Source organism: Gobius niger (assembly GCF_951799975.1).
Source record: "Gobius niger genome assembly, contig: SCAFFOLD_41, whole genome shotgun sequence".
Taxonomy (NCBI): Eukaryota; Metazoa; Chordata; class Actinopteri; order Gobiiformes; family Gobiidae; genus Gobius; species Gobius niger.
The window spans coordinates 289,377-308,169 of NW_027639175.1; the positions used below are offsets into that span (position 1 = coordinate 289,377).

Sequence of the window (18,793 nt, forward strand, 5' to 3'; positions counted from 1 at the left end):
TAAAGGAATAGAGAGAGCACATGCGTTTAGCTGCTTTTTTACTTCAGCACCAGAGAATAGTTCTTCTTTTTAACAATGACAACAGCAGTAATCCAAACAATGCAATTACTATGGCCTGAAAAGAGTCCAAAAGTCCATGTGGCCAGAGCTAAATAAACTAGGAGTCACGTATGACAATTACCTTACAATTTCTTCAAAAGCAACACAATTAAAATACAAAACATTCTTTATTTTTAATGTACTTTTTAACCTTTTTATTCTTACCCTGAAATTGATCAATATTTATCTCTATTTATCTTTTTAACTACAAACATGCTGATGGAATCCCTAAGCTTAATATATAATGAACTAACTAAGCCAACTACAAAATGGCCGCCCTGTATCTAACACAGTACAATGGCATTATAGTTTTGGGTCATAAACCATAGTTACACCTCGGTGATAAAATAACCCAGTCAGTGTCTCATAGTAATAAAAATGTTTCATTTATGTCCTAAATAGATAATACTATAATGGTCCTCCTGGATGATGCATTTTTCCCGCGTTGTAATTCCCCTCCCCTTGAACATTAGCTCTAAACGTTAGCATCAAACACGATCACAATTCTACTAAAAAAAAACATATTAACGTAGTTTCTGCCAGACTCACACTGACAGTTTTACCACAGAAACCTTCTAAGATAATCTGCTTAAACTTTGCGAACTTATCGTGTTACCGACCTGCGATAAAAGAACAGAGAGCACGTGCGTTTAGCTGCTTTTGTACTTCAGCACGAGAGAAGCGACCTGCGCCATCTAGTGGTCAAGGGGAGGGACTACATCTAACTCAGCAGAGATGTATCGAACCAGATGAAAAAATAACAATTGTTTTTACTGAACGTGTTTCCAGGACTTTAAAGCGACTGAAGCAAATCTCTGACTTTACTGTTTTTACTCTTCAGGTTTTCGTCCAGATGAACGTTTAAACTTTCCCCTGACTATGAATAAATACATGTCCGAATCAAACCAGACTTTCATACTTGCAGCGATGTCGATGGTGCCTCCTATTGTACATGTTTTTGCTGTTCCACAGTGGTTTATTTATAATTCATCTGTTTTTCACCTGACGCTGAAACAAAACATCAAATATTCACGCGTGAGGCCGAGCGTGAGCAGGAGAGGGGGCGGGGCCAAGACAAGCGGCAAAACTGGGACAAAAACGGCATAAAAAAGCAAAAACACGGGATGAAGAAGAATCAGTTTTGTAGGTCTTAGCTTTCAAATGCCTATAGTACGAGGTTAACGATCAGTGCAGCAGAACAAAAGGCTTCTTCTATTAAATACTCTTCCTCAGCCCCCCCTGAGTGGGGCCGCCAAGGCCGTGGGAACCCAGGGTGCTGAGGGCGCTGCAGCACTCCCCTGGTGGATAGTTTGTGAACTGCAGGCAATATTAACCCCTTAACTCCCACCTGAACCGAGCACGTTTTCTCCAGTTTGGCTTTACCCCAATCCAAAAGCTCCTGGAAAAAAGGGGCGAAAATAGCAAGAAAACTGAGACGAAAACAAGGATGAAAATGTGAGAAAAAATTGACAAAAAATGAGAAAAAATGAGAAAAAATGAGAAAAAATGGACGAAAAATTGAGAAAAAATGGACGAAAAATGGAGAAAAAATGGACGAAAAATTGAGAAAAAATGGACGAAAAATTGAGAAAAAATGGACGAAAAAGTGATAAGAATTTGACAAAGAAATGCAAATAATTTGACGAAAAAGTGACAAAAAATTAAGAAAAAAGTGAGAAAAAATTGATAAAAAATGACAAAAAAATGACAAAAAATGTAGAAAAAAGTGAGAAAAAATTGATAAAAATTGATAAAAAATGACAAAAAAATGACAAAAAATTAAGAAAAAAGTGAGAAAAAATTGATAAAAAATGACAAAAAATGACAAAAAATTTAGAAAAAAATGACAAAAAATTGATAAAAAATGACAAAAAAATGATAAAAAATGACAAAAAAATGACAAAAAATTTAGAAAAAAGTGACAAAAAATTGATAAAAAATGACAAAAAAATGACAAAAAAATGAGAAAAAAATGAGAAAAAAATGACAAAAAATTGATAAAAATTAACAAAAAAGTGATAATAATTTGACGAAAAAGTGACAAAAAAGTCCCAAAAACTTGACATAAATGAGGCGACTGCCCGACCAAAAAAGTGCTGAAAAAAAATCTGCCGTGAGGAAAAAGATCCATTTACCGGTAGTTTTGTAGGTCTTTCAGATGAGGCGTTACACTGGCCTACAGGATTTGGGTAAAGCTGAACTGGAGAAAACGCTCTCGGTTCAGGCGGGAGTTAAGAGGTTAATAAACAGGATTTATGCACAGAAAGAGTATTTTGGGGGTACATTTCCTCCCTCAGCAGAAACCAGCCCCTGGACGCGCCACTGGAGCAAACTGAGCATGCGCAGTGTCCTGTCCTCCTCAGCCGCTGCACCTGCGCTCGTGCCCGGGCCCTCTCCGCGCGGACCAGGACCGTCCCCGCTCAGAGACTGTCCCGCTCAGAGACCGTCCCGCTCAGAGACTGTCCCCCCCCCGCGGTGATGGCGGTCTCCGGGCTGCAGAAGCTGACCGTGGCCGCGGCGCTGGTTCTGTGCGCGGCTCTGATCCTGCCGAGGCTCGTGCTGCGGAGGGATACGTCCGAGGAAACAGGTCTGAGCCGCAACCACGCGTTATATAGGGCTTATATAGGGGTTATATAGGCGTTATAGAGGTGTTATAGAGGTGTTATATAGGGCTTTGTCATCTGTATAATCCTCTTTCTGACACGCGCTTGTTTGGCTTCCATTGCTGCAGTTCCCTCTCCTCCCGCCAGGGGCCGCTCCGTGTCCGCCTGTTGTTTAAAGCATGTTTTCCTTTAGATAAGTGTTTATAAACCCCCCCCCTCAGGTCTAAAGGAGCTGCCCCCCCCCTCCCTCAGGTCACAGGTCGACACGTTAACGCCTGCGTGTGTTTTACGGCGCGTTTGTGTCGGAGTTTAGTTGATTTCAGTGTGAGGCTAAACTAGCTTAATGCTATATCGGGTTTGTTTAGGGTCAGTGCCTGATGCTCCGGAGGGACGGTCTGCTGGTCAACCTCTTAACTCCCGCCTGAACCGAGAGGAGCTTTTTCCTCACGTCATCACATTTTTTTTCTTCCAACATTTTTTTGTTGGGTTTTCAACTCATTTTTGTAACTTTTTTTGTCATTTTTTATCACATTTTTGTCATTTTTCGTCCATTTTTTTGTCAATTTTTTGTCACATTTTTGACATTTTCTTGTGACATTTTTGCCACTTTTTCATACATTTTCTGTCACTTTTTTTGTCACATTTTTGTCATTTTTTCGTCAATTTTTTTTTATCAGATTTTTGTCATTTTTTTGGTCACATTTTGTCAAATTTTTTGTCTTTTTTTTTTTTTTCGTCAATTTTGTATCAATTTTTTTTAATCTTTTGAGACATTTTGGTCATTTTTTTGTGTAATTTTTGCCACTTTTTTTGTAATTTTTTATCACATTTTTGTCAATTTTTCGTCAATTTTTCGTCAATTTTTTTGTCAATTTTTTATCCATTTTTTTGTCATTTTTTTGTCAATTTTTTTGTCAATTTTTCGTCAATTTTTCGTCAATTTTTTTGTCAATTTTTCGTCAATTTTTCGTCAATTTTTTTGTCAATTTCTTGTGACATTTTTGTGACATTTTTGCCACTTTTTCATAAATTTTTCGTCACTTTTTTGTCACATCTTCATTGTTTTTTTAATCATTTTTTATCACATTTTTGTCAATTTTGTTGTCAATGTTTTCCCACTTTTCTGTCACATTTCCATCATTGTTTTTTTTAATCAATTTTTTGTCACATTTTTGTCATTTTTTGGTCTATTTTTCTGTCAGTTTCTTGTGACATTTTTGCCACTTTTTCATAAATTTTTCGTCACTTTTTTGTTACATCTTCATTGTTTTCGTCTCAGTTTTGTTGCTATTTTCCCACCTTTTTTCCAGAAGCTTTTGGATTGGGGTAAAGCCAAACTGGAGAGAATGTGCTCGGTTCAGGTGGGAGTTAAGGGGTTAAACCTTAAGGATTAGGATTATTAGTATTTTTAGACAAACTCACAGCAGACGTCCCTCCGGAGCAGACGGTCCAGCACTGACCTTTGTTTAGATCTTCTCTCGTCAGGGTGAATGTGGGTAACGTGTAAAGACACTTTTGGAAAATTCAGTTTCCGCCTCATGTTTGTTTGGAATGAAAAGCCAAAGTCTTTAATGTTGTATATTTTTAAAAAGCTTTAGATTCTGTTTTACACCAGTGGAGGAACAAAAGTCACATGTTTAACACAGAAGCTATAGTTTAGCCTCAAACTCAGGCTGGTCCAATGATACATTTTTCGAGGTGCTGTTGGTAAAGTGGGACATTATTAACATGGTGTTTTTGTATTAAAAATCATTAACATTATTGTAGCAGCTGCTTTTATGAACATGTGACGAGGTTATGAATAATAATAACAGAGACTGATTCTAATGGTTGTTCTAACTGTTGTGTGAGACGTCGGCCCATCATGCACCTGTGTCTGATGTGCAGCCTGAGCTCAGACATGTTCCAGTGTGGAAGAACTAACCGGGAGCTTTGGTATAAACTGAAAACGAGTGACAGAACAATGGAAGAATCATACAGTAAAGTGCCTTCATCAGATTTACTTTGTTTATAAATGAGTGAGGAATAACATGAAGGACACGCCCAAAAACACACATGTAAATCTGTGACATCAGGCCTGTGATTGGGGAAGTCGGAACAAACATGTTTTAACCCCTGTGTCGTCCCCAGGGCCACTTTGTCGATGCGTTTCTCTGTCATAGTTTTATCAAATGGTCTGAATTTTCGGATATGCGTAACATCCATGACTTTTACCAGTCTTTTTTTTTTTTACAGTTTTTGATTAAGTGATTACAATGTTATGAGAAAGAGTTACACTCGTTTTGTTTCTCTAATATCTCAGTCATAAAATAACCTTTTTCAATAAGTTTGGGTTCTATCTTTAGTGTAGCTTCAGACTAATGGCCTGATACAATTTTTTTTTTTTTTTTCAGTTCGTAGGCCTCGTTTATGTAAAAAAAACACCAAATCCTGAACAAACAACAGTCGTAAAATATCAAAAATCTAATTCTGAGGAAAACTCGGACTCTCTGGTCAGTTTCCAAGTGGAAATAGTCAAACTTTTGTGTTAATGCAATTTTTGAATTTTCTCATTCATTTGACTGAAGTGGATGTAACTCTAAGTATTTGGTGAATTGGGCACTGGGAGAGATTCATTTTTGAATGAGAGCAAATAGTTACACTCGTGGTCTCTGGGGCAAAACCCCATTCATTTCAATGGACATGAGCCGATCCTCCATGTTTTCTGTCTTTGACCTTTTGTACCGACTTCATTTGTGCTTCAGATATGAAACCATTATTATGTTTCCATCCCAGAGGACCTCCTCTACATGCACATTCACCAGATTTAGAATTCACATATTTTTACAATAGTTACAGGCCCTAAAGCCTGAAAACAGCAGCAGCTCTCCCTTCATTTCAATGGCAGTGTCCTCCATGTCTGTGATTCCAGCTATATTTTTGACTTTTGCCTTTCATACAAACTTCATTTCAACTCCAAATCCATCACTTTTTAAATACACACTCCACAGAGCCTCCACTACAGGCACATGTACCACATTTTGAATTCAGTCATTTTTTCATAGTTTTAGGACCTAAAACCAGTGCTATAACCCAGTTTCGAAAAACAGCCAAACTGTGATTCTCACTCTGTTATTTCAGGAAAGTCTCTATATTCTCATCAAAAATCTGCTCAAAGCAGAGTTTACATCTTAATTCATGAACTTTTATCAAAATATTAAATGTTCAGTGCAGTTTGACAGTGAAAGTAAAGCACAGTAGAGCAGAAATCTGCATCTGTTAGTTTTATAAAGTTAAAACCTTAAGATCCTAAACCCACACATGCTCATTAAACACCTCTGCTTCTTCACTACTTGGTGGTAGATTATGTTTTGCCGCCACATATGGAGTGAAGTTATTTCCACAAAACCATTATTTTTTTCTCCTGCACATTCTAATTATTCAGTAGTTTGTATTTTTAGTTATAAAATATGACACACTAAAAAATAATCATGATTAAAGTTAGGTGTCGAACTTTACCCATTGTCCCACTTTACCCATATTCACCCTGTAAAACATATACACATTATACATTATCATTATTAACCCTTATTATAAAACATCCTTTTATACATTATCATTATTAAACCTCATTATAAAACATCCTTTTATACATTATCATTATTAAACCTCATTATAAAACATCCTTTTATACATTATCATTATTAACCCTCGTTATAAACATCCTCCCTGTTTCAGCCCAGGGCCGGTTCCCTCCCATGATGCACCGCCACGTGACCCCTGACCTGCGGGGCCAGAGGTCGGCCGGCGTCAGGGGCCCCGGAGAGGCCAGAGGAGCAGGAAGCGGAGGGGCGGGCTCAGGAGGCGGAGGGGCGGGGACAGGAAGTGGCCCCGGAGGAAAGTCCAACCTCGCAGCTCAGATCATCCCAGTTTACGGCTTCGGGATCCTGCTCTACATCCTCTACATCCTCTTTAAGGTGATTAATACACGCTCTACATCCTCTACATCCTCTTTAAGGTGATTAATACACACTCTACATCCTCTTTAAGGTGATTAACACACACTCTACATCCTCTACATCCTCTTTAAGGTGATTAATACACACTCTACATCCTCTTTAAGGTGATTAATACACACTCTACATCCTCTACATCCTCTTTAAGGTGATTAATACACACTCTACACCCTCTACATCCTCTTTAAGGTGATTAATACACCCTCTACATCCTCTACATCCTCTTTAAGGTGATTAATACACACTCTACATCCTCTACATCCTCTTTAAGGTGATTAATACACACTCTACATCCTCTACATCCTCTTTAAGGTGATTAATACACACTCTACATCCTCTACATCCTCTTTAAGGTGATTAATACACGCTCTACATCCTCTACATCCTCTTTAAGGTGATTAATACACGCTCTACATCCTCTACATCCTCTTTAAGGTGATTAATACACGCTCTACACCCTCTACATCCTCTTTAAGGTGATTAATACACACTCTACATCCTCTACATCCTCTTTAAGGTGATTAACACACACTCTACATCCTCTACATCCTCTTTAAGGTGATTAATACACACTCTACATCCTCTACATCCTCTTTAAGGTGATTAATACACACTCTACATCCTCTACATCCTCTTTAAGGTGATTAATACACACTCTACATCCTCTACATCCTCTTTAAGGTGATTAATACACACTCTACACCCTCTACATCCTCTACATCCTCTTTAAGGTGATTAACACACACTCTACACCCTCTACATCCTCTTTAAGGTGATTAATACACACTCTACATCCTCTTTAAGGTGATTAACACACACTCTACACCCTCTACATCCTCTTTAAGGTGATTAATACACACTCTACATCCTCTTTAAGGTGATTAATACACACTCTACACCCTCTACATCCTCTACATCCTCTTTAAGGTGATTAATACACGCTCTACATCCTCTACATCCTCTTTAAGGTGATTAATACACGCTCTACATCCTCTTTAAGGTGATTAATACACACTCTACATCCTCTACATCCTCTTTAAGGTGATTAATACACACTCTACACCCTCTACATCCTCTTTAAGGTGATTAATACACACTCTACATCCTCTACATCCTCTTTAAGGTGATTAATACACGCTCTACATCCTCTACATCCTCTTTAAGGTGATTAATACACGCTCTACATCCTCTACATCCTCTTTAAGGTGATTAATACACACTCTACACCCTCTACATCCTCTTTAAGGTGATTAATACACACTCTACATCCTCTACATCCTCTTTAAGGTGATTAATACACACTCTACATCCTCTACATCCTCTTTAAGGTGATTAATACACACTCTACACCCTCTACATCCTCTTTAAGGTGATTAATACACACTCTACATCCTCTACATCCTCTTTAAGGTGATTAATACACACTCTACACACTCTACATCCTCTTTAAGGTGATTAATACACACTCTACATCCTCTACATCCTCTTTAAGGTGATTAATACACACTCTACATCCTCTACATCCTCTTTAAGGTGATTAATACACACTCTACACCCTCTACATCCTCTTTAAGGTGATTAATACACACTCTACACCCTCTACATCCTCTTTAAGGTGATTAATACACACTCTACATCCTCTACATCCTCTTTAAGGTGATTAATACACACTCTACATCCTCTACATCCTCTTTAAGGTGATTAATACACACTCTACATCCTCTACATCCTCTTTAAGGTGATTAATACACACTCTACATCCTCTACATCCTCTTTAAGGTGATTAATACACACTCTACACACTCTACATCCTCTTTAAGGTGATTAATACACACTCTACATCCTCTACATCCTCTTTAAGGTGATTAATACACGCTCTACACCCTCTACATCCTCTTTAAGGTGATTAATACACACTCTACATCCTCTACATCCTCTTTAAGGTGATTAATACACACTCTACATCCTCTACATCCTCTTTAAGGTGATTAATACACACTCTACACACTCTACATCCTCTTTAAGGTGATTAATACACACTCTACATCCTCTACATCCTCTTTAAGGTGATTAATACACACTCTACACCCTCTACATCCTCTTTAAGGTGATTAATACACACTCTACACACTCTACATCCTCTTTAAGGTGATTAATACATCCTCTACATCCTCTTTAAGGTGATTAATACACACTCTACACCCTCTACATCCTCTTTAAGGTGATTAACATATATGACTCTGTTCCAGATCACGTCTAAAGGCCACTCTAAACCGTCACAGGGTCGACTCCACAGCCTGAGGTCCGAGAGCAGCAAGAGGAAGATCAGTGAGTGCTTTTTTTATATTTATATATAACAGATATATTTGCACAGATGTTCCTGTAGACCAGGGGTTCTCAACCTTTCAGAGCCGCGACCCCCCATTATAACGTGACCCCCACCCGGGGCAGAACAAACACAGGGACTTTAACCCCTTAACTCCCACCTGAACTGTGCACATTTTCTCCAGTTTGGCTTTACCCCAATCCAAAAGCTTCTGGGAAAAAGGTGAGAAAATAGCGACAGAAGTGAGACGAAAACAATGATGGAAATGTGACAAAAGTGAGAAAAAATGACCAAAAAACGACAAAAAAGTGAGAGAGAGAAAAAAAAAAGAGAAAACGACAGAAAATTGACAAAAATTTGACAAAAATTTGACAAAAAAAGACAAAAAAAATGACAATTTTTAAAAATAATTTTCAAAAATGTGACAAAAAATTTATGAAAAAATGAAAAAAAATGTGACAAAAAAAACGACAAAAAAATGAATTACATTTAGAAGAAATAATGGCACCCTGGTTGTTATATCTGAGGTTAAAGTCTGAGGTTAAAGTCTGAAGTTAAAGTCTGAAGTTAAAGTCTGAGGTTAAAGTCTGAGGTTAAAGTCTGAGGTTTAAGTCTGAGGTTAAAGTCTGGGGTTAAAGTCTGGGGTTAAAGTCTGAGGTTAAAGTCTGAAGTTAAAGTCTGAAGTTAAAGTCTGAGGTTAAAGTCTGAGGTTAAAGTCTGAGGTTTAAGTCTGAGGTTAAAGTCTGGGGTTAAAGTCTGGGGTTAAAGTCTGGGGTTAAAGTCTGAGGTTAAAGTCTGAGGTTAAAGTCTGAGGTCAAAGTCTGAGGATAAAGTCTGAGGTTAAAGTCTGAGGTTAAAGTCTGAGGTTTAAGTCTGAGTTTAAAGTCTGAGGTTAAAGTCTGAGGTTTAAGTCTGAGGTTAAAGCCTGAGGTTAAAGTCTGATGTTAAAGTCTGTTTAAAGTCTGAGGTTAAAGTCTGAGGTTAAAGTCTGAAGTTAAAGTCTGAAGTTAAAGTCTGAGGTTAAAGTCTGAGGATAAAGTCTGAGGTTAAAGTCTGAGGTTTAAGTCTGAGGTTAAAGTCTGAGGTTAAAGTCTGATGTTAAAGTCTGAGGTTAAAGTCTGAGGTTAAAGTCTGAGGTTAAAGTCTGAAGTTAAAGTCTGAAGTTAAAGTCTGAGGTTAAAGTCTGAGGATAAAGTCTGAGGTTAAAGTCTGAGTTTAAAGTCTGAGATTAAAGTCTGAGTTTAAAGTCTGAGTTTAAAGTCTGAGTTTAAAGTCTGAGGTTAAAGTCTGAGGTTAAAGTCTGGGGTTAAAGTCTGAGGTTAAAGTCTGTTTAAAGTCTGAGGTTAAAGTCTGATGTTAAAGTCTGAGGTTAAAGTCTGAGGTTAAAGTCTGAGGTTAAAGTCTGGGGTTAAAGTCTGAGGTTAAAGTCTGTTTAAAGTCTGAGGTTAAAGTCTGAGGTTAAAGTCTGAGGTTAAAGCCTGAGGTTAAAGTCTGAGGTTAAAGTCTGAGGTTAAAGTCTGAGGTTAAAGTCTGAGGTTAAAGTCTGAGGTTAAAGTCTGAGGTTAAAGTCTGAGGTTAAAGTCTGAGGTTAAAGTCTGATGTTAAAGTCTGATGTTAAAGTCTGAGGTTTAAGTCTGAGGTTAAAGTCTGAGGTTAAAGTCTGAGGTTAAAGTCTGAGGTTAAAGTCTGAAGTTAAAGTCTGAAGTTAAAGTCTGGGGTTAAAGTCTGAGGTTAAAGTCTGGGGTTAAAGTCTGAGGTTAAAGTCTGAGGTTAAAGTCTGAGGTTAAAGTCTGAGGTTAAAGTCTGATGTTAAAGTCTGATGTTAAAGTCTGAGGTTTAAGTCTGAGGTTAAAGTCTGAGGTTAAAGTCTGAGGTTAAAGTCTGAGGTTAAAGTCTGAGGTTAAAGTCTGAAGTTAAAGTCTGAAGTTAAAGTCTGGGGTTAAAGTCTGAGGTTAAAGTCTGGGGTTAAAGTCTGAGGTTAAAGTCTGAGGTTAAAGTCTGAGGATAAAGTCTGAGGTTAAAGTCTGAGGTTAAAGTCTGAGGTTAAAGTCTGAGGTTAAAGTCTGAGGTTAAAGTCTGAGGTTAAAGTCTGAGGATAAAGTCTGAGGTTAAAGTCAGAGGTTAAAGTCTGATGTTAAAGTCTGATGTTAAAGTCTGAGGTTAAAGTCTGAGGTTAAAGCCTGAGGTTAAAGCCTGAGGTTAAAGTCTGAGGTTAAAGTCTGTTTAAAGTCTGAGGTTAAAGTCTGATGTTAAAGTCTGAGGTTAAAGCCTGAGGTTAAAGCCTGAGGTTAAAGTCTGATGTTAAAGTCTGAGGTTAAAGTCTGAGGTTAAAGTCTGAGGTTAGAGTCTGAGGTTAAAGTCTGAGGTTAAAGCCTGAGGTTAAAGTCTGAGGTTAAAGCCTGAGGTTAAAGTCTGAGGTTAAAGCCTGAGGTTAAAGTCTGAGGTTAAAGTCTGATGTTAAAGTCTGAGGTTAAAGTCTGATGTTAAAGTCTGATGTTAAAGTCTGAGGTTAAAGTCTGAGGTTAAAGTCTGAGGTTAAAGTCAGAGGTTAAAGTCTGAGGTTAAAGTCTGAGGTTAAAGTCTGAGGTTAAAGTCTGAGGTTAAAGTCTGATGTTAAAGTCTGAGGTTAAAGTCTGATGTTAAAGTCTGAGGTTAAAGTCTGATGTTAAAGTCTGAGGTTAAAGTCTGAGGTTAAAGTCTGAGGTTAAAGTCAGAGGTTAAAGTCTGAGGTTAAAGTCTGAGGTTAAAGTCTGAGGTTAAAGCCTGAGGTTAAAGTCTGAGGTTAAAGTCTGTTTAAAGTCTGAGGTTAAAGTCTGATGTTAAAGTCTGAGGTTAAAGCCTGAGGTTAAAGCCTGAGGTTAAAGTCTGATGTTAAAGTCTGAGGTTAAAGTCTGAGGTTAAAGTCTGAGGTTAGAGTCTGAGGTTAAAGTCTGAGGTTAAAGCCTGAGGTTAAAGTCTGAGGTTAAAGCCTGAGGTTAAAGTCTGAGGTTAAAGCCTGAGGTTAAAGTCTGAGGTTAAAGTCTGATGTTAAAGTCTGAGGTTAAAGTCTGATGTTAAAGTCTGAGGTTAAAGTCTGATGTTAAAGTCTGAGGTTAAAGTCTGATGTTAAAGTCTGAGGTTAAAGTCTGAGGTTAAAGTCTGAGGTTAGAGTCTGAGGTTAAAGTCTGAGGTTAAAGCCTGAGGTTAAAGTCTGAGGTTAAAGTCTGAGGTTAAAGTCTGTTTAAAGTCTGAGGTTAAAGTCTGATGTTAAAGTCTGAGGTTAAAGTCTGATGTTAAAGTCTGAGGTTAAAGTCTGAGGCTAAAGTCTGAGGTTAAAGCCTGAGGTTAAAGTCTGAGGTTAAAGTCTGATGTTAAAGTCTGAGGTTAAAGTCTGAGGTTAAAGTCTGAGGATAAAGTCTGAGGTTAAAGTCAGAGGTTAAAGTCTGAGGTTAAAGTCTGAGGTTAAAGTCTGAGGTTAAAGTCTGAGGTTAAAGTCTGAGGATAAAGTCTGAGGTTAAAGTCAGAGGTTAAAGTCTGAGGTTAAAGTCTGAGGTTAAAGCCTGAGGTTAAAGCCTGAGGTTAAAGTCTGAGGTTAAAGTCTGTTTAAAGTCTGAGGTTAAAGTCTGATGTTAAAGTCTGAGGTTAAAGCCTGAGGTTAAAGCCTGAGGTTAAAGTCTGATGTTAAAGTCTGAGGTTAAAGTCTGAGGTTAAAGTCTGAGGTTAGAGTCTGAGGTTAAAGTCTGAGGTTAAAGTCTGAGGTTAAAGTCTGAGGTTAAAGTCTGAGGTTAAAGTCTGTTTAAAGTCTGAGGTTAAAGTCTGATGTTAAAGTCTGAGGTTAAAGTCTGATGTTAAAGTCTGAGGTTAAAGTCTGAGGTTAAAGTCTGAGGTTAAAGCCTGAGGTTAAAGTCTGAGGTTAAAGTCTGATGTTAAAGTCTGAGGTTAAAGTCTGAGGTTAAAGTCTGATGTTAAAGTCTGATGTTAAAGTCTGAGGTTAAAGTCTGAGGTTAAAGCCTGAGGTTAAAGCCTGAGGTTAAAGTCTGATGTTAAAGTCTGAGGTTAAAGTCTGAGGTTAAAGTCTGAGGTTAAAGTCAGAGGTTAAAGTCTGAGGTTAAAGTCTGAGGTTAAAGTCTGAGGTTAAAGTCTGTTTAAAGTCTGAGGTTAAAGTCTGAGGTTAAAGTCTGTTTAAAGTCTGAGGTTAAAGTCTGAGGTTAAAGTCTGTTTAAAGTCTGAGGTTAAAGTCTGAGGTTAAAGCCTGAGGTTAAAGTCTGAGGTTAAAGTCTGATGTTAAAGTCTGATGTTAAAGTCTGAGGTTAAAGTCTGAGGTTAAAGTCTGAGGTTAAAGTCAGAGGTTAAAGTCTGAGGTTAAAGTCTGAGGTTAAAGCCTGAGGTTAAAGCCTGAGGTTAAAGTCTGAGGTTAAAGTCCGAGGTTAAAGTCTGAGGTTAAAGTCTGAGGTTAAAGTCTGAGGTTAAAGTCTGAGGTTAAAGTCTGAGGTTAAAGTCTGAGGTTAAAGTCTGAGGTTAAAGCCTGAGGTTAAAGTCTGAGGTTAAAGTCTGATGTTAAAGTCTGAGGTTAAAGTCTGAGGTTAAAGTCTGTTTAAAGTCTGAGGTTAAAGTCTGAGGTTAAAGTCTGTTTAAAGTCTGAGGTTAAAGTCTGAGGTTAAAGTCTGAGGTTAAAGTCTGAGGTTAAAGTCTGAGGTTAAAGTCTGAGGTTAAAGTCTGAGGTTAAAGTCTGAGGTTAAAGTCTGAGGTTAAAGTCTGAGGTTAAAGTCTGAGGTTAAAGTCTGTTTAAAGTCTGAGGTTAAAGTCTGAGGTTAAAGTCTGTTTAAAGTCTGAGGTTAAAGTCTGAGGTTAAAGTCTGAGGTTAAAGTCTGAGGTTAAAGTCTGAGGTTAAAGTCTGAGGTTAAAGTCTGAGGTTAAAGTCTGAGGTTAAAGTCTGAGGTTAAAGCCTGAGGTTAAAGCCTGAGGTTAAAGTCTGAGGTTAAAGTCTGAGATTAAAGTCTGAGGTTAAAGTCTGAGGTTAAAGTCTGAGGTTAAAGTCTGAGGTTAAAGTCTGAGGTTAAAGTCTGAGGTTAAAGTCTGAGGTTAAAGTCTGAGGTTAAAGTCTGATGTTAAAGTCTGAGGTTAAAGTCTGAGGTTAAAGTCTGAGGTTAAAGTCTGAGGTTAAAGTCTGAGGTTAAAGTCTGAGGTTAAAGTCTGAGGTTAAAGTCTGAGGTTAAAGTCTGAAGTTAAAGTCTGAAGTTAAAGTCTGAGGTTAAAGTCTGTTTAAAGTCTGAGGTTAAAGTCTGAGGTTAAAGTCTGAGGTTAAAGTCTGAGGTTAAAGTCTGAGGTTAAAGTCTGAGGTTAAAGTCTGAGGTTAAAGTCTGAGGTTAAAGTCTGAGGTTAAAGTCTGTTTAAAGTCTGAGGTTAAAGTCTGAGATTAAAGTCTGAGGTTAAAGTCTGAGGTTAAAGTCTGAGGTTAAAGTCTGAGGTTAAAGTCTGAGGTTAAGGTCTGAGGTTAAAGTCTGAGGTTAAAGTCTGAGGTTAAAGTCTGAGGTTAAAGTCTGTTTAAAGTCTGAGGTTAAAGTCTGAGGTTAAAGTCTGTTTAAAGTCTGAGGTTAAAGTCTGAGATTAAAGTCTGAGGTTAAAGTCTGAGGTTAAAGTCTGAGGTTAAAGTCTGAGGTTAAAGTCTGAGGTTAAAGTCTGAGGTTAAAGTCTGAGGTTAAAGTCTGAGGTTAAAGTCTGAAGTTAAAGTCTGAGGTTAAAGTCTGAGGTTAAAGTCTGAGGTTAAAGTCTGAGGTTAAAGTCTGAGGTTAAAGTCTGTTTAAAGTCTGAGGTTAAAGTCTGAGGTTAAAGTCTGTTTAAAGTCTGAGGTTAAAGTCTGAGGTTAAAGTCTGTTTAAAGTCTGAGGTTAAAGTCTGAGGTTAAAGCCTGAGGTTAAAGTCTGAGGTTAAAGTCTGATGTTAAAGTCTGATGTTAAAGTCTGAGGTTAAAGTCTGAGGTTAAAGTCTGAGGTTAAAGTCAGAGGTTAAAGTCTGAGGTTAAAGTCTGAGGTTAAAGCCTGAGGTTAAAGCCTGAGGTTAAAGTCTGAGGTTAAAGTCCGAGGTTAAAGTCTGAGGTTAAAGTCTGAGGTTAAAGTCTGAGGTTAAAGTCTGAGGTTAAAGTCTGAGGTTAAAGTCTGAGGTTAAAGCCTGAGGTTAAAGTCTGAGGTTAAAGTCTGATGTTAAAGTCTGAGGTTAAAGTCTGAGGTTAAAGTCTGTTTAAAGTCTGAGGTTAAAGTCTGAGGTTAAAGTCTGTTTAAAGTCTGAGGTTAAAGTCTGAGGTTAAAGTCTGAGGTTAAAGTCTGAGGTTAAAGTCTGAGGTTAAAGTCTGAGGTTAAAGTCTGAGGTTAAAGTCTGAGGTTAAAGTCTGAGGTTAAAGTCTGAGGTTAAAGTCTGAGGTTAAAGTCTGTTTAAAGTCTGAGGTTAAAGTCTGAGGTTAAAGTCTGTTTAAAGTCTGAGGTTAAAGTCTGAGGTTAAAGTCTGAGGTTAAAGTCTGAGGTTAAAGTCTGAGGTTAAAGTCTGAGGTTAAAGTCTGAGGTTAAAGTCTGAGGTTAAAGTCTGAGGTTAAAGCCTGAGGTTAAAGTCTGAGGTTAAAGTCTGAGGTTAAAGTCTGAGATTAAAGTCTGAGGTTAAAGTCTGAGGTTAAAGTCTGAGGTTAAAGTCTGAGGTTAAAGTCTGAGGTTAAAGCCTGAGGTTAAAGTCTGAGGTTAAAGTCTGAGGTTAAAGTCTGAGGTTAAAGTCTGAGGTTAAAGTCTGAGGTTAAAGCCTGAGGTTAAAGTCTGAGGTTTAAGTCTGAGGTTAAAGTCTGAGGTTAAAGTCTGAGGTTAAAGTCTGAGGTTAAAGTCTGAGGTTAAAGTCTGAGGTTAAAGTCTGAGGTTAAAGTCTGAGGTTAAAGTCTGAGGTTAAAGTCTGGGGTTAAAGTCTGAAGTTAAAGTCTGAGGTTAAAGTCTGAGGTTAAAGTCTGAGGTTAAAGTCTGAGGTTAAAGTCTGAGGTTAAAGTCTGTTTAAAGTCTGAGGTTAAAGTCTGAGATTAAAGTCTGAGGTTAAAGTCTGAGGTTAAAGTCTGAGGTTAAAGTCTGAGGTTAAAGTCTGAGGTTAAAGTCTGAGGTTAAGGTCTGAGGTTAAAGTCTGAGGTTAAAGTCTGAGGTTAAAGTCTGAGGTTAAAGTCTGTTTAAAGTCTGAGGTTAAAGTCTGAGGTTAAAGTCTGTTTAAAGTCTGAGGTTAAAGTCTGAGATTAAAGTCTGAGGTTAAAGTCTGAGGTTAAAGTCTGAGGTTAAAGTCTGAGGTTAAAGTCTGAGGTTAAAGTCTGAGGTTAAAGTCTGAGGTTAAAGTCTGAAGTTAAAGTCTGAGGTTAAAGTCTGAGGTTAAAGTCTGAGGTTAAAGTCTGAGGTTAAAGTCTGAAGTTAAAGTCTGAGGTTAAAGTCTGAGGTTAAAGTCTGAGGTTAAAGTCTGAGGTTAAAGTCTGAGGTTAAAGTCTGAGGTTAAAGTCTGAGGTTAAAGTCTGAGGTTAAAGTCTGAGGTTAAAGTCTGAGGTTAAAGTCTGAGGTTAAAGTCTGAAGTTAAAGTCTGAGGTTAAAGTCTTAGGTTAAAGTCTGAGGTTAAAGTCTGAGGTTAAAGTCTGAAGTTAAAGTCTGAGGTTAAAGTCTGAGGTTAAAGTCTGAGGTTAAAGTCTGAGGTTAAAGTCTGAGTTTAAAGTCTGAGGTTAAAGTCTGAGGTTAAAGTCTGAGGTTAAAGTCTGATGTTAAAGTCTGATGTTAAAGTCTGAGGTTAAAGCCTGAGGTTAAAGTCTGATGTTAAAGTCTGTTTAAAGTCTGAGGTTAAAGTCTGATGTTAAAGTCTGATGTTAAAGTCTGTTTAAAGTCTGAGGTTAAAGTCTGAGGTTAAAGTCTGAGGTTAAAGTCTGAGGTTAAAGTCTGAGGTTAAAGTCTGAGGTTAAAGTCTGAGGTTAAAGTCTCAGGTTAAAGTCTCAGGTTAAAGTCTGAGGTTAAAGTCTGAGGTTAAAGTCTGAGGAGGCTCTGAAAGTCGTTTGTTTTGTTTCAGCGGATTTCGAGCTTTCGCAGCTTCAGGAGCGACTCAGAGAAACTGAGCTGGTGATGGAGAACCTGGTGAACACCTCACTGCAGGAGGAGGAGGATATGTGAGTATTACTACTACTATAATACTACTATAGTACTACTATAGCTCAGTGTGGTGAGTGTGGGTGTTTCTGTACCTCAGTGTGGTGAGTGTGAGTGTTTCTGTGCCTCAGTGCGGTGAGTGTGAGCCTGGATCAGGAGCAGACGTTGCTGCAGCAGCTCACTGAGATCACCAGAGCCATGAAGAGCAACCACCTGCAGGACTTCACCAACACCACAGAGGAGACAGGTAACCACGCCCACAGCCACGCCCACATCCACTAAACCACGCCCACACCCACCTAACCACGCCTACATCCACCTAACCACGCCCACATTCACATAGCCACGCCTACATCCACTAAACCACACCCACATTATGAACAATTTCTGTCACTTTTTTGTTGAATTTTTGTCACATTTTTGTTGAATTTTTGTCAATTTTTTGTCAATTTTTTGTCAATTTTTTGTCAAATTTTTGTTGAATTTTTGTTGAATTTTTGTTGAATTTTTGTTGAATTTTTGTCAATTTTTTGTCAATTTTTTGTTGAATTTTTGTTGAATTTTTGTTGAATTTTTGTCACATTTTTGTTGAATTTTTGTCAATTTTTTGTCAATTTTTTGTCAAATTTTTGTCAATTTTTTGTCGAATTTTTGTTTAATTTTTGTCGAATTTTTGTTGAATTTTTGTCACATTTTTGTTGAATTTTTGTCAATTTTTTGTCACATTTTTGTTGAATTTTTGTCAATTTTTTGTCAATTTTTTGTCGAATTTTTGTTGAATTTTTGTCGAATTTTTGTTGAATTTTGTTGAATTTTTGTCACTTTTTTGTTGAATTTTTGTCACTTTTTTGTTGAATTTTTGTCACTTTTTTGTCACTTTTTTTTGTTTTGTCAATTTTTTGTCAAATTTTTGTTGATTTTTTGTTGAATTTTTGTTGATTTTTTGTTGAATTTTTGTTGATTTTTTGTTGAATTTTTGTCAAATTTTTGTCACATTTTTGTTGAATTTTTGTCACATTTTTGTTGAATTTTTGTCACATTTTTGTTGAATTTTTGTCACGTTTTTGTAGAATTTTTGTGACCCGCCCACATCCACTAACCACGCCCACATTGCCACTTTTCTGTTCCTCTTTTTTCGTCCCTTTTTTTCACTTTATTGTCTTTCTTTTGTTGTATTTTCTTCCTCGTCTTCATCTCGTGTTTGTCTCGGTCGAGGTCGGGGGTTCAGAGGTGACAGTGACCCCTGGAGGTCGCCACAAGCACTGCCGCCATGTTTCCTCACTCTGACCTTCTGCTTCTGTCGTCCTTCAGAGACACCGGACGACTTCGACCCGTTCTGGAGCCACTGCACCTGCCCCCAAACCCACGAAGAAGAAGAGGACCATGTGGAGGACCAACAAACCCACGAAGAAGAAGAGGACCAACAAACCCACGAAGAAGAGGACCGTGTGGAGGACCAACAAACCCACGAAGAAGAGGACCAACAAACCCACGAAGAAGAGGACCATGTGGAGGACCAACAAACCCACGAAGAAGAGGACCATCAAATCATCCCTGAAAGGCTGTCAGAAGAAGATCAGGAAACAAAGGAGCCCAAAACAGAGGAGAAGGTTCTGCTGAAGGTCCACGAGGCTGGAGCAGAGGCTGGAGCAGAGGC

General features: G+C 38.0%; 1 protein-coding gene across 1 annotated transcript; it reads left to right on the top strand.

Annotated features, from left to right (window-relative positions):
* Window positions 1–2,477: 2,477 nt before the first annotated feature.
* Window positions 2,478–17,418, top strand: ric3b (RIC3 acetylcholine receptor chaperone b; the record flags this gene model as incomplete). The annotated part of the gene is made up of 5 exons (XM_079583261.1): window positions 2,478–2,686; window positions 6,420–6,658; window positions 8,947–9,025; window positions 17,060–17,156; window positions 17,268–17,418. The coding sequence occupies exons 1-5, from the start codon at window positions 2,578–2,580 to the stop codon at window positions 17,416–17,418; spliced, it is 675 nt and encodes a 224-aa protein (XP_079439387.1). The 5' UTR covers window positions 2,478–2,577.
* Between the last annotated feature and the right edge of the window lie 1,375 nt (window positions 17,419–18,793).